The sequence below is a fragment of the Abrus precatorius genome, unplaced genomic scaffold (assembly GCF_003935025.1).
Source record: "Abrus precatorius isolate BTA unplaced genomic scaffold, Abrus_2018 Scaffold7, whole genome shotgun sequence".
In the NCBI taxonomy this organism is placed as follows: domain Eukaryota; kingdom Viridiplantae; phylum Streptophyta; class Magnoliopsida; order Fabales; family Fabaceae; genus Abrus; species Abrus precatorius.
This window is the reverse complement of record NW_020874417.1, coordinates 27749187-27763316: the sequence shown is the minus strand read 5'-3', so window position 1 is coordinate 27763316 and position 14130 is coordinate 27749187. Positions and strand designations below refer to the sequence as shown.

Genomic DNA, 14130 nt, shown 5'->3' with positions numbered 1-14130 from the left:
ATTCGCCTATTTCTTCGTGGATGCGGCAATAAAGAGGTGCAGCTAAGCTGGGTGGGGAACACTAAAATTAGGAATGGACCTACCTGTATCGGTATGATTGACTGGCGTACAATCATAAAATCTGCGTGCTTACTCACTGTTTAATCTGTCATTTTTTTAAACATTTTTAACAGTGATTTACAGTCACTCACGCCATTTAAAAAAAAAAAAAAACATAACCTCTCTTATTTATTATTCTAACATTTTATACATATTTTCTTTTTTTTTTTCCTTATCTTTTCGACAAATATAAAAAGCGAAGTATAATTAGAAAACAATAATTATTAATATCTTAAATTTTAAAATAACATATGAATGTAAGTACTTCAAAGAAAAAAAATCATATTTGTTGCGATTCTTGTTTCAAAAAAACATTTATAATCCTTTTTATAATTTTTGTATGCAACTTGTTAACTAAAGGATTAATGTTTAAAATTTAAATTTTAGAAAATTAATTTCAATGCTGCATAAAAATGTAAAGAAAAATAAAAAAATAATCGGAAGAAAGAGGACAGAAAATTACGAGAGACAGAGAAGGCAACGGACGTCGACCCAAGGAGAAGAAAACAACAATAAAGTAAATGATAAGATAGAGTTTTTATTTTAATAATTTAAAGGAAGTATGAAAAGGGGGATGTAAAGGGCATGGATGAAGCAAGCAATTTGTGAAGGCGTTGACCACAAAGTGTGAACTACAAAGTCTAGGAATGCGCATATACCACAGATACTTGCGTTCATTCTGGATTTTTAAGCCACTTTGTGTGTCTGGTGACAGCTTTGTGCGTATATATACATCTACTCCCCCTTTCTTTTTCTGTACTTCTTCATCTACAGCACAACTTCTGCTCCCTCTCTCTCTCTCTCTTGGCAAGCTCGATAGCAGGTGAGAACCTTTATCCTCAACGGAACGTGTTGTTGTATGTAGTTTTTGGGTGATGCATGGAACTTGAAAAGATTTCCTGTCTCAGTGGAAGAGCTTCCTTAGTGGGAGGCCCACTTTTTTAAGCACACAAACACACAACTCCAACTTTCTGGATTATATAATAATATGCTAATGATTATCTCTCCACCATTCAAAATCTAGGACCTCTTTTTATCCATATCAGAATACTATAATTCATCGCCACCATAGCCCCTCACTTTTGTCTCTGGATATTCCATCACTCTTTTTGCAACCCTTTACCCAAGAAGTGAAACCAGCAAACAAACAAACAAAAAGAATAGATCTTTTTGTTAATTACCATTTCTTTTCTTCAGTTTGTGTTTATTCCCCATGAAACAATACCAACCACCCCGAAAACAAAAACCGAACCTTCTCTTCACTTTCTTTATGAATTTCTTCACGAAATTACTCCTCCTCTGATTTCTTTGCTTATTTTATTTTTACAATTTAGAATGGCAAATCTTTTTTCGGTGCTTGTGCTTCCTCTGATATTCATGGTTTGGTAGCGTCTTTGCTTAGGTTTCCCAGATTCCCCACCCTCTTCTCTCTCTCTTTTACCGTTTCCTTTTAGTTTGGTAGAAAATTAACTAATACCAAATTGTCTACAAATTTCCTACTTTCTAAAGTGTGGTTCAGGGGTATTACCAAACCAACTTTTCCTTGCCGTGGTATATCATGAAGTTGGCTCATAGATTCAACCGTTAAAGCCATATTCATAAGCAAGTCTGGGGAAAGTGGTTGAAACCTTATGATAAACAAGAATAGATATAAATATTTTTTATTTTGATAGGGTCTTACCCATTAATCTTAAACACAATTTTATATGTGAAGGATACATTCCACGAGAGGCTGTCTGGAACCGGTACTGTTGAGTCTTTCTTAGTAAGAGTCGAATTCATTTAAAACATTAAGATAATAGTTCTTGTTTAGGAATTTTCAACTTTGTCCGGCTGTTGACTAAGAATATAGTTGTTAATACCAAAGTAAACATTTTCCATCAATTACTTGCATCAGCCTGGGAAAAATCAACATCAGCTGCATTTTTTTTCAAACCTCCATTGAAATTTTTAATTTTTTTATAAATACTTCACTATGCTTTATCGATTGTTTTACTTGACAATAAGTGTGGAACTCGTTACATCTTTCATTCTATGTTATTAATTTAAAAATACCAGTGGTTGACTATACAAGAATTTTGTTAAAAAAAAGTATTGATAAGAAGAAGAATATGGAATTGCCTACCAATATTTGGCATATACAGAAGATTATAGTTATTTTTTTCTTTTGCAGGAAACTTGTAATCACTGCTTGGGGCATATCAGGTAGCAGAGTTAGCAATGGCTGAAGGACACCTAGGAGTGCTTAATGCGCTCGATGTGGCTAAGACACAATGGTACCATTTCACTGCTATTGTGATTGCTGGAATGGGATTCTTCACTGATGCCTATGATCTTTTCTGCATTTCCCTTGTAACCAAGTTACTGGGGCGGATATATTACACCGACACATCCCAAAAAAAGCCAGGTGTGCTTCCTCCTAATGTGCAAGCTGCTGTGACTGGTGTTGCACTATGTGGCACTTTAGCAGGCCAGCTTTTCTTTGGTTGGCTTGGTGACAAGCTGGGAAGAAAGAAGGTTTATGGCATAACACTTATGCTCATGGTGGTTTGTTCCATTGCCTCGGGGCTATCTTTTGGAGATACCCCCAAGGGTGTCATGGTCACCCTTTGTTTCTTTAGGTTCTGGCTTGGCTTTGGGATTGGTGGTGATTACCCTCTTTCTGCTACAATCATGTCTGAATATGCCAACAAAAAGACACGAGGGGCATTTATTGCGGCAGTTTTTGCCATGCAAGGATTTGGAATCTTGGGTGGTGGAATAGTTGCCTTGATTGTCTCCTCTGCGTATGACCACAAATACAACCTACCTACTTATGCAGAAAACCCAGAGAAATCAATAGTACATTCCTTTGATTATGTTTGGCGTATCATTTTGATGTTTGGTGCAGTTCCAGCTGCTCTTACCTACTACTGGCGTATGAAAATGCCTGAGACAGCTCGTTACACAGCCCTTGTTGCAAGGAATGCAAAACAAGCTGCTTCAGACATGTCTAAAGTGTTACAAGTTGAACTTGAAGCTGAAGAGGAGAAGTTGCATCATTTGGTTGAGAATCAAAACCAAAAGTATGGTTTATTCAGCAAGGAATTTGCCAAACGTCATGGGATGCACTTGGTGGGAACCACAGTTACTTGGTTCTTGCTAGACATTGCCTTCTATAGCCAGAACCTTTTCCAAAAGGACATTTTCAGTGCCATTGGATGGATCCCTCCTTCAGAACAAATGAATGCAATCCATGAAGTTTACAGGATTGCAAGAGCACAAACACTTATAGCACTGTGCAGTACCGTACCAGGGTACTGGTTTACAGTGGCCTTCATTGATGTTGTGGGCCGTTTCGCAATCCAACTGATGGGTTTCTTCTTCATGACAGTCTTCATGTTTGCTCTTGCTATACCTTACGATCACTGGACCAAGAAAGACAACAGAATTGGGTTTGTTGTGATGTACTCCCTCACCTTTTTCTTCTCCAATTTTGGTCCAAATGCCACCACATTTGTTGTGCCAGCAGAGATTTTCCCAGCTAGGCTAAGATCTACTTGTCATGGAATCTCAGCTGCTGCAGGAAAGGCAGGAGCAATTGTTGGTGCATTTGGGTTTTTATATGCTTCACAAAGTAAGAACGCCGAGAAAAATCAAGGTTACCCAGCTGGTATTGGGGTTAAAAACTCCCTCATTGTGCTTGGTGTGGTCAACCTCTTAGGAATGCTATTCACCTTGTTAGTACCAGAATCAAAGGGAAAATCACTGGAAGAGTTGAGTGGGGAGAATGAAGAAGATAGTCCTGAGGCTATAGATGCCGCTGGGTCTGCTAGGACAGTCCCAGTTTAATCAAACTTTCTGTTAAACAAAGTAGTTCAATATTCATGCTATGCTATTATTGTTATGTGACAATTTTAGTTCGGGTTTTCTACTATTAGATGCACAATAATGATGTAGATATATGTTTCTCTTTGAATCAATTACAGGTGTTTATGTATTTCCTTCTTGTTTTTCATTAATATTGGCATCTAAGCAATCATATCTGTAGCTAAATGTATTGAAGACAAATTTTGTCATGAGTTCCTTTGTTTTATTTTATAGGAGTCCTTTTAATGAAAGTTGGTATCTAAATAATCATATCTGTATGCATACTTTTACTGAGGAACAAATTCTACAATGTTAAGCAGTTATAAAGCATTTGCGTTTTTCATTTTCTTTCCTCCAATTTGTACTGCAAAACCAAGATAGAGACAAATTTGCTTGGATCATTCGATCAGTAACAGACTGTACAGATTTGTTATATAAAAAGAAGGGTAAAAATAATATAACTACCTTAAGCCTTAGACGAACTGATTTACAGTGGCTTTTATTTTGTCCTAATTAATTGTTAAATTCTTACTAAGGGTGAATGAAGAGAAGGATTGGTTCAAGATGTCTACCCGTAAAAGACCAACTTTAAGGTAGTTATATATATTTTCTTTCCAATAAAAACATGCAGGTCCAAATTTATTTACATTAGTAACTTAAATTTTAAGTAAGCAAAAGGGTCTACTACAAAACATTAGTAAAATTTTAAGGATTAATTGAACTGAAATAAAAGTTTAAGGTATTAATTTGTATATGACACAATGTTTAAGATAAATGTTTAGTCTTCTTCCTAAAAGGAAAAATCTACTTGATGCGTGTGTTATAAATAAGGAAATTTTTTAACATCTTTCATGCCTAGACACAACGAAAATTTCATGGTTCCCATTCTCCGATAGGATGAGATAATGGATCTACAATTGTCTGACTTCTGAAAGATTTTAGAAAAGAGACATCAAATTCTATGCATTCTCTAGTTGTCAAAAGTGGGTTTATTGAACTAAGACTTGACAACACTGCATCATATGCAATCACAAACAACACAACTAAGTCATCTAATGCCAGAATTAGAATTACCTATTGTTTAAACAGAGGAGCAAAGCAGATCTGACTAACGAAGTAAATGAAGCAATCAGTCTCAAGTATTGTGCTGCATAACGAAGTTTCAATAAAGTGGCAAAGAAAGCAATAAATGAGAAATTTATTGATTAAAACATGCTACAAAGCAACACTTGGCCTATATTCTGTCTATTAGATCACTCTACATAATTTTTACTATCTTCTGAATATTCTTTGCCGCAACTAGTTTCTAAAAATTGAGTACCTAGTATCCCATTACCATAATTTTCTAACTTTGATTTTGACAATCTCAACTCTAAAAGCTACAATACTTCAACTTAAGAAAAATTTACTCAACTTAGTAATATTAGGAAAAAAGAAAATTTCGAAGCAAAATACAAACTGAAATACTTCACTAGTTTCGCAATACATAAGTGGTTAGTATGAATGCACGCATATTCACACGGGGAGTCAGTAGTTTATATCGGTATAAGACTTAATATTTTATACTGCTTAATAATTTTATATAAAATATATTTTTTTACCATCCAATTATTAAATTATCACTATTTATTATTTGATATTTCATTCTATAAAATGATTTATTTTATGGACATAAAGCTTGGACAAAATGTAGTTAAAAAATGTAATTAGACAGCGATAACAACATCGACCATTTCAAGTGTCCAAATATATTAATAAAGGCTTAAGTAAATTTTTGGTATTATAAAAATCATAATTATTTATTTGATCTTTTTAAAAATGAATCCTTTATAATATATTTTTTTATTAAATGACCTCTTTTTTATTTTTGTTTTTATTTAGTCCTTCTAAATATTACAATTTTTTTATTTATCATAAATTTTCTACTTAATTATCATGAATATCATAATTTCTTGTATAATTTCCTAAAATGAGGGACTAACTAGGAAACCCGTCATATTTAGAGAAATAAAAGAAATAAATAAAAGTATTTTATAATAAAAATATGGAAGAATTATTTTGAAAAAACTTAAAATAAAAGATTTAATAAAAAATTAATTTTAAAAGATTAAAACCTTAATTGACGCTAAATAAAAATAAGTTGAAAAGTATGTAAATTGTGTGACACGTTGTTCGATCAGTCCTACATCTAGGGATGAAAACAGGTCAAGTCAGGCCAGGCTTTACTCTAAACAAGCCTGGCCTGTAACGTAATTATTAGGCCTAAACCTGACTTGTTACCTGTTAAAGGCTTTATTTTAGGCCTGACCTGGCCTGAAACCTGTTAACAAAGCCTGTTAAAAATATTTAATATTAATAAAAATATAAATATTTTATTATTAAATTAGTTTATACATTTTTCTAATTTCTATATATGTTCTTAATAATTATTAAATAATTATAATAATATTTATATAATTTTATAAATAATTTTTAAAATATTATTTAAGTATTAATTATAAATATTTTATATTAATAAAATTTATATTTATATTTTTTATTTATTTTTTAAAATTATATAAATAGTAAATATTTTAGTTTTATTTTAGAAACATATTTTGTTTACTTAAAGACATTTTATATTCAACAAATAAAGTTATAGTAAATACATAAAATTGATAAAAAAAAAAAAATAACATTCACACAGTTTGTTGAATCAATTAAAAGAAAATTATATGTTTTAAAAAAATAAATTTAAACTTACTGTAATATATATATATATATATATATATAATGACAATAATAATAACTATTAAATTAAAAAATAATTACAAAAAATAAAACTTATAAAATTTATTGAATCAGCTAAAAAAAATTATTATATTTTAAAAAGTAAATAAATATCGTCATTATAAAAATTGTAGATGATAAATACTTATATTATAAAATTTATAGATGAAGAAAAATAACATATGAGCATAGAAAGAATTATTAAAATTTATATTTAAATTAAAATAACTTATATTTCTAAATTTTTATCTTAATTAAAAAATATATGATAAAACTTAATATAAAAATTTAAACTTAATGTACTATATATATAAAATGAAAACAATAATAACTATTAAATTAAAAAATAATTACAAAATATTTAATTTTATTTGTCTCATTAATTTGTTATTTTAAATTAATAAATAAATGTAAAATTAACTACACTATAATATTAATGTAATATAGAAAATATTACTGATAAAATAAATTAAAACACATACTTATAAATTACATATAAATTGATAAATTGACTAATAATTTAATTAAAACATGTGCAAGTTATAAAAATATATATTATTATATAATTTATTTATATTATTTGTTACATGGTCTGATTATATATATATATATATATATATATATATTATAATAAATTTTTTATTTTATTTTGTTATTATTTTTTTATAAATTTTTACTTTCAAATAAAATATAATTCAGATTTAAGCAATCTCTATTTATTATAAATAAAAAGAATTATAATATAATAATTAAATTAATAATAATAAAATTAAGAGTATAAAAAATATATTAATATAATTTTATTATTTTATTTTTAAATTTTATTTCGTTTAGTTTTGATTATCTCTTATTCTTGTTCAAAGACTTAACTATTTTTTAAATTGTTTAAATATAATAATTTATTATTAAATAAATTTATTATTTAAAAAGTGTAATCATATATAAATATTTTTAATTTTTAATATAATATAATTTCTGTTTATTATAATTATAAATAAATAAAATTATAAAATAATATATTAATTTAATAATAACAGTATTAAGAATATAAAAATATATTATAAAATAACTTTATTATTTAAATATATTTTGATAGCTCTATTTTTAAATTATATTATATTATATATATATATATATATATATATTTATACAAGCCGGCCTGTCAGGCTTAACAGGCTTTATAAACAGCTCAAGCCTAACTTGTTTACTTAAACATTAAACAGGCCTTAAAAAAGGCCTGAGCCTGGTTTGTTTATTAAAAAGGTCAGGCCAGGTCAGGCCAAAACCAAGCTAGGCCACAGGCTCCTGTCAGGCGACCTGACCTATTTCTATCCCTACCTACATCATAATTACAAAAAATATATTGGTAAGGCTAACCTGAAGCTGATATTCAAAAATTAAATTTAAATATATCTTTTAGTTTTAAATTTTATAATAAAAAATATTTTAAATTTAAGCAAATATTGTCAGTTAGTTGAATTATATAGCCATTTATTTTTACATTGAATATAGGAACATGAAATTAAATTTCTCATTTACCACAAAATATTTAAAAATATATATAAAAAAATTATTCTGTCATATAAAAGGGAATTTTTCCTATCTTAATAGATTTAAAGCTTATTTTAAAAATTTTCAAACTGAGTGTTGTTTTGTTAAAAAAAAAACTGTAGAGATTCTCCCGTATTGTTTTCGCTAGTAAATTTATGAGAATATTTTAACTAAGAAATATGTTACAATATTATTATAAAAAGTGGGAAGATAAAAGACATTAAAACCCCTCGCGGAATGATGTAAGGAGTAGAATAACTCCATCATATTGGGTTATGACTTACGATTCAAATCTGAACCCACCATCTATCAGAGCCCACTTGACCACAGCATCCTTAAAAAATAACGGCCTTTTTGTGGGTGGAGAATCTCATGACCGTCGTAGTTATGCACCTCAATATATGGTTTCTATACCTCCCACTTTCACATTGTGAAAATGGTTCTTTAAGTGTACGAAGGAAAGAAACTGGATCTGAATTGCTATAGAATTTACATTGTCAAATCACTTACCTTTTCTCCATTTGTTGATGTGAGGAATCAAAATTAGCACATTTCAACCACATCTCAGCTTTAAGCCTGTATTATTTGGCATATTTCAGCAAAAAGTCCAAACATATTAGCTTGTTCATAAGAAGATACGTGCACAAAAAGCTGTATTACTTATTCCATTATTTCTCTCGAGTCCATTTTATCATCATGATTAAAGCATGATTTGTTTACTTCTTCACGATTTAAATTAACGGGTTTAATATCCCTACCATAGATAGTGAATTTGGTATCCACTTATATAACCTTTTGCTCTTAACAGGTAGTCAATGCACGTGTATGTATACATATATATACCACAATCGTGAACCGCAAGAGTCAACATTGGGGGAAAGTATTTCAAATATGGCATATAAATATATTAACATCTCGTCAAAGAATAATAGGTGTTGATGTTGTTATATATAGTCAAAAAGTCACCAATTTTATTGCTCAGGACCATAGCCGGTGATGTACTTTAATTGTTATTATCTGTTCTTGTAACTTTTTTATGCAACTATAAATATTTATGAAAAATATTTTCGTTTACAAAATTTTTAATTGTTATATTATTAAGTTATAACTTTTACTCATTATATATTTGTGACTTCTAAGTGTTGAAAGTTGGATAACTTGTAGATCTACTCTATCGCATGTAAGGCCGCATTAATCGTTTGAATAAAATGTGCCTTTTTTTTTTTTACTTATATCAATAATGCAATACACCTTGATAGCAAAACTGTACAAATTTAATAACTTTTTATGTTATATTGGGTCTACTAATATATTTTTAATAAAAATAAAAAATTTAATACACAAATATTTAAAATTTTAGTAAGAATGTACGGTAGTTTAATTTTTAATATGAAATAATATATTTCAAAAATTAAAAATTACTTAATCTAGAATTTTAAAATTAATAAATAAATAAAATAAAATCATATCGCCTTTCAACTAAAATAACGAAATACTGTATAACATATGCAAAGTTATTTTAAATAATTTTTAATCAACAGTGATCATCTTGTTAGTTATGTCACATATTTTTCCTACATTTAAATTTTTATAAAATTCGTTAAATATACTTTTATTTTATTTTATTAAAAAACTTATTTTGATTAAATAAATTAGTGTAGTGCACAAAAAAGTATTAATAGAAAGTCGTGTATATATAAGAGATATTATAGATTATAAATTGTTAAGAATTATAAACAAAATAATTAACATTAAAATGAATTTTGTATAAAAATAATTCTGTAACTATTCACAACAAAATACAAAAATAAAAAACAAAAGATCCGAGGATTACATGAACTATTAACTACTAACTATTATAATGTTCTAGAGAGATAAGTATATTATTTAAAAAAATGGTTTTTAATTTTAATAAAAAAAAAAAAAAGGTGCACTTGATCTGGTGAGACGTATAAATCGGACAGCTGAATTCATGCAAATAGTATGTATCACATAAATATTGAAAGGGAGAGATTCTTCAGGAATTGGACAATCGGTCCTATCTTGGATGAAATGGTTAATTTGTGGCCATCGTTTGCAGAAATGTGAGGAAGCTATGAAGACCATGTCACAATTGAGATGCTACAGAAAACCAATATCATCTTTTCATAGTGCAAAGCAAAATTCCAACTAAACTGTCATACGGATGGTAATTTCCACCATACATTTTTGTCTAACTACCGATAAGACTGAAAGAGAATGGCATATAAATTACAGAAAATTCAATTGAAAGCTCTGGACATTATCTTAAAGCTTGTTTAGGATTAAATACTTTGCAAGTATAAAGTACACCAAGTAACTATCCAAAGTAATTCTTTATTCTCTTTCAATCATTTACGTCTTAGTTATTCTCTAGACTCTGCAATTTTTCTTTTTTGTCGCGAAAAATACCTACATCAATCACACTTTTAAAGGAAAATATACGTTTGTTGGGTAATTATTTGGAGAATTAAACTTTATGCTAATCAGTATTCATCTCTCATTCACTGTACACAATCAAAGTTAGCTAAACCTCAACAATTAACAGCTACAAATTTCAAATTAAACTTTATTGCTGAGATTATACGAAACTTAATCATGGTTGTATTGAAAAAGATGTGGATAATTACAGTTTCCAGAGAAAGAAACCCCCGTGAAAGTGAAAGATTGACGAGAAGTAAGTTATCAAGGATAGAATAATGATAATAATATTTATTTATTCAATAATTAAAAGAATTGTAAGAATAAAAAGTAAGAGAATTTAAAATTGTTAATAATAATAATAATAAGCAAGGCTTCCTTTATTTTTCTCTTTTTTTCAGATCCTAAACAAGATTTCATCAGATTTTTTTCCCATTAGAAACAACATTCATGTTGAATGAGAGAAAAAAATACATAAAACTATTATAAAAAAAGTCAAAGTAGGTGAAGCTACAAATATAAGCACGTCAAGAGTGATAAAATTCCAATTTCAGCATTTCGGGCTAAAAACTATCCGACAAAAATGCTTCAAAAATTTTAAATCACACTCTTTTAACATTCAAAGAGTAATTTATGATAAATGATTTTAAATTTCTCCAAAATACATTCTTCCCTCAAATTATTTTATCCAAACATGCAGTTGTAATATCTTTAAGAGTCAAATTTTGAGAGAGAGGAAAAATTAAAAAAGGAAAGCACGTGTAAAACGTTTCTCTTCCCAAAGTACAATGAAATCATAACTTATTTCATATAATTGTTTTCTTATTCTAATAATTATGTCATACTGATTTCTTAATAATTTTTTACAACAATTAAATTTCTTATTTTTTAATTAAAATATATTTTTATGCTAATTTATTATTTTATAATTTGAATCAAAGATTTTTCATAAGAGATTAATTATATTTAAACTAGTAGAATTAACTTTTTTAATGATTTTTTATATACAATATTTAAATCCAAAATATTATTAAAAAATTAAATATATACTACTTAAACTAATCATCAATCAATAGTCAATCCGTTATCTAATTAATAAAATAAATTATGGACACAATCAATGATTAATTTATATACATGAAATGATACTCTACTTGTAAACTTGCATGTTAAAGAACATATAGCGACTTTAACTTTTAAATATAAGATAGCGTATTTCAATATACCAAATGATCTGATTAAATAGATTGTAATTATTCATGGGTCAATTGAGATGTTACTGATATAGTAAAATTAGATGAAATATCCTTAGGCCCTGCACGGAGTTTATGTAAATACGAAAAAAAAAATAGTTTTATGATATTAAAAAAATATGTTAAAATATAATTTTTTTCTTAATTTGTAATGTTATTGTAGGTAATGTTATTTTTAATGTAATAATTTTTTTTATAAAATTTAATAATATGGATTATCAAAATTTTTAACAAAGTTATGATGATATATATGTTAAAGTAGTTCATAAAATGCTTCGTTGTAAATTATATTGTCATAATAATATTTTTTTTAAAACTTATTTTGATAATACTAGTCTTGATAATGTAATATATAACTAATTGTGTTCGATAAAATAGTAATGTTACTTTTCCATACTATTTTTGTTGCTTCATTAATTGATGTAATTATTAATCTTATTACTAATGTGATTTATAAAAGTGTGGATTGATTGATCTTATATTTAAAATAAGAAAAGTTGTTAAAATTAATTAATGCATTTATAAATATGTAATTTTGTTGTTGATACTTATTTATATTTTAAAAAGTAAAGTACAAATTAAAAATTTAGTTGATGATGTATTAACTAATTTTTAAATTGTATGAAATTATAGACTTAAAATATGATATTCTTTGGGCTGTTCTCTTTTTCTCTTAAAATATGATATTCTTTGGTTAACATACCTGAACCATTCATTAATATTTTAGACTTTATCTTTGACTAACATTGTGACGCATTAAGCATTATTTAAAACTCACTCTTTAACATTTTGATTTAATTTAATTTCTAGAAAATTTAATGTGATACATGTAAATATATTTGATAGACTTATCCAATGCACTTAGTGTGTAGATTAGAAAAATTATTAAATAATATTAATTGTCTATTAATTTATTTGATATAAATAGATTAATCATTTTTATAAAAATGATTAATAAAATTAAATTTGAATATAAATATATTTAACTCTCTCTCTTTTTGTAATGGGCCCTCGTAAATTTGAAAAATTATATGTTTGTAAGGGCCCCCCGTGAATAACTCTCTCTCTCTCTCTCTCCTAATGAATAACTCTCTTTTAGTAGCAAGATTTCCCACGAGAGATATATGTTTTTTTTTTTTATCATATTATTAATCATAATTTCATTTTTTATTGTTTTTTTAACACACTTTACATCCTAAAAATAAAGGATCGAATTATATATTTTTTTCAATATTCTAACCTCAACTGCAATAGATTAATTGACTAATTTTAATTTAAAAAGTTTTAAAAAGAGTAAACATGTATTTATATATGTGTTTATTTAATTGTTTTTAAAAATTTTTTATTTATCTAATCTTGACATTGATGGGTTGATTAGAAGTGAAAATATTTTTACAGAACTTTTTATTAGACTGAGTTAAAGTGAAGATTTATTGATAGAGAAATTGTATAAAATAATTCATTTAATTAACAGTAATAGCATCACTTTTCACAAATATGATCCTATTATTAGGCAAATTAATAGATTTTTTAAATTAAAATATTTTATTTTAAAAAAAAATAATTTATGTGCCGAATTTTTAAATAGATATAACGTGTCTAAAATGGTTAACTTTTGTGTTCTTAAACATCTCTGTTAGTGATGAATACTTGACCATTTGTTAATATATTTTTGTCTTTAATAAGCTTTAATGTTTTTTTTTTCATAATAAAGAATGAAAAGAAAAAAAAACATTTTTTCATGTAAATATTACATTTTATTTTATTTTTATTATTTTACTTTTTATCGGAACAAATCATTAGATAATATTGTTATATTGGATTTCCGTTCAAATTAGCACGTTAATTGACTGGGCGGACAAACTTTTGGCCTCGTAGAAATAAGTTACGGCTTCTTTGGATACAACTAATGTGATTTTTTTCAAAAAAATCTTCATTACTAAGAGAGTAACAAAAATGATTCAGCAAGTATACATATATAAAAAGAACCCAATCATCCAATAACGCCATAGTTTCTGCATATTTAGTTCAGCATTTGACACAATTTGAATGGACGTTTAAGTTCCAGAAACTATTTTAAAAACGTGTTTGAAGAGGTACTTCCAAGGCATAAGAACATCTAACGTATCTCAAATTATAGATATAATAAGAATAACTATCTTTCTCTTTA

The 14130-nt window shown here is 27.2% G+C and overlaps 1 protein-coding gene across 6 annotated transcripts; it reads left to right on the top strand.

The window, feature by feature from the left end:
- The first annotated feature begins 671 nt into the window (after positions 1-671).
- LOC113871004 (inorganic phosphate transporter 1-4-like) lies at positions 672-4288 on the top strand. Of its 6 annotated transcripts, none has more exons than XM_027507651.1 (3): positions 672-922; positions 1814-1864; positions 2273-4270. In XM_027507651.1, the coding sequence occupies exon 3, from the start codon at positions 2320-2322 to the stop codon at positions 3928-3930; it is 1611 nt and encodes a 536-aa protein (XP_027363452.1). In that variant the 5' UTR covers positions 672-922; positions 1814-1864; positions 2273-2319; the 3' UTR covers positions 3931-4270. The 6 variants fall into 6 exon arrangements, with proteins under 6 accessions (XP_027363452.1, XP_027363454.1, XP_027363453.1 ...); XM_027507653.1 differs by having other exon boundaries at positions 1773-1864; XM_027507652.1 differs by lacking the exon at positions 1814-1864 and having other exon boundaries at positions 2273-4288.
- The last annotated feature ends 9842 nt before the right edge of the window (positions 4289-14130 follow it).

What these genes read in the sequence shown, in the direction of transcription:
- LOC113871004 (XM_027507652.1), top strand. Translation starts at nt 2,320, where the DNA reads ATGGCTGAAGGACACCTAGGAGTGCTTAATGCGCTCGATGTGGCTAAG.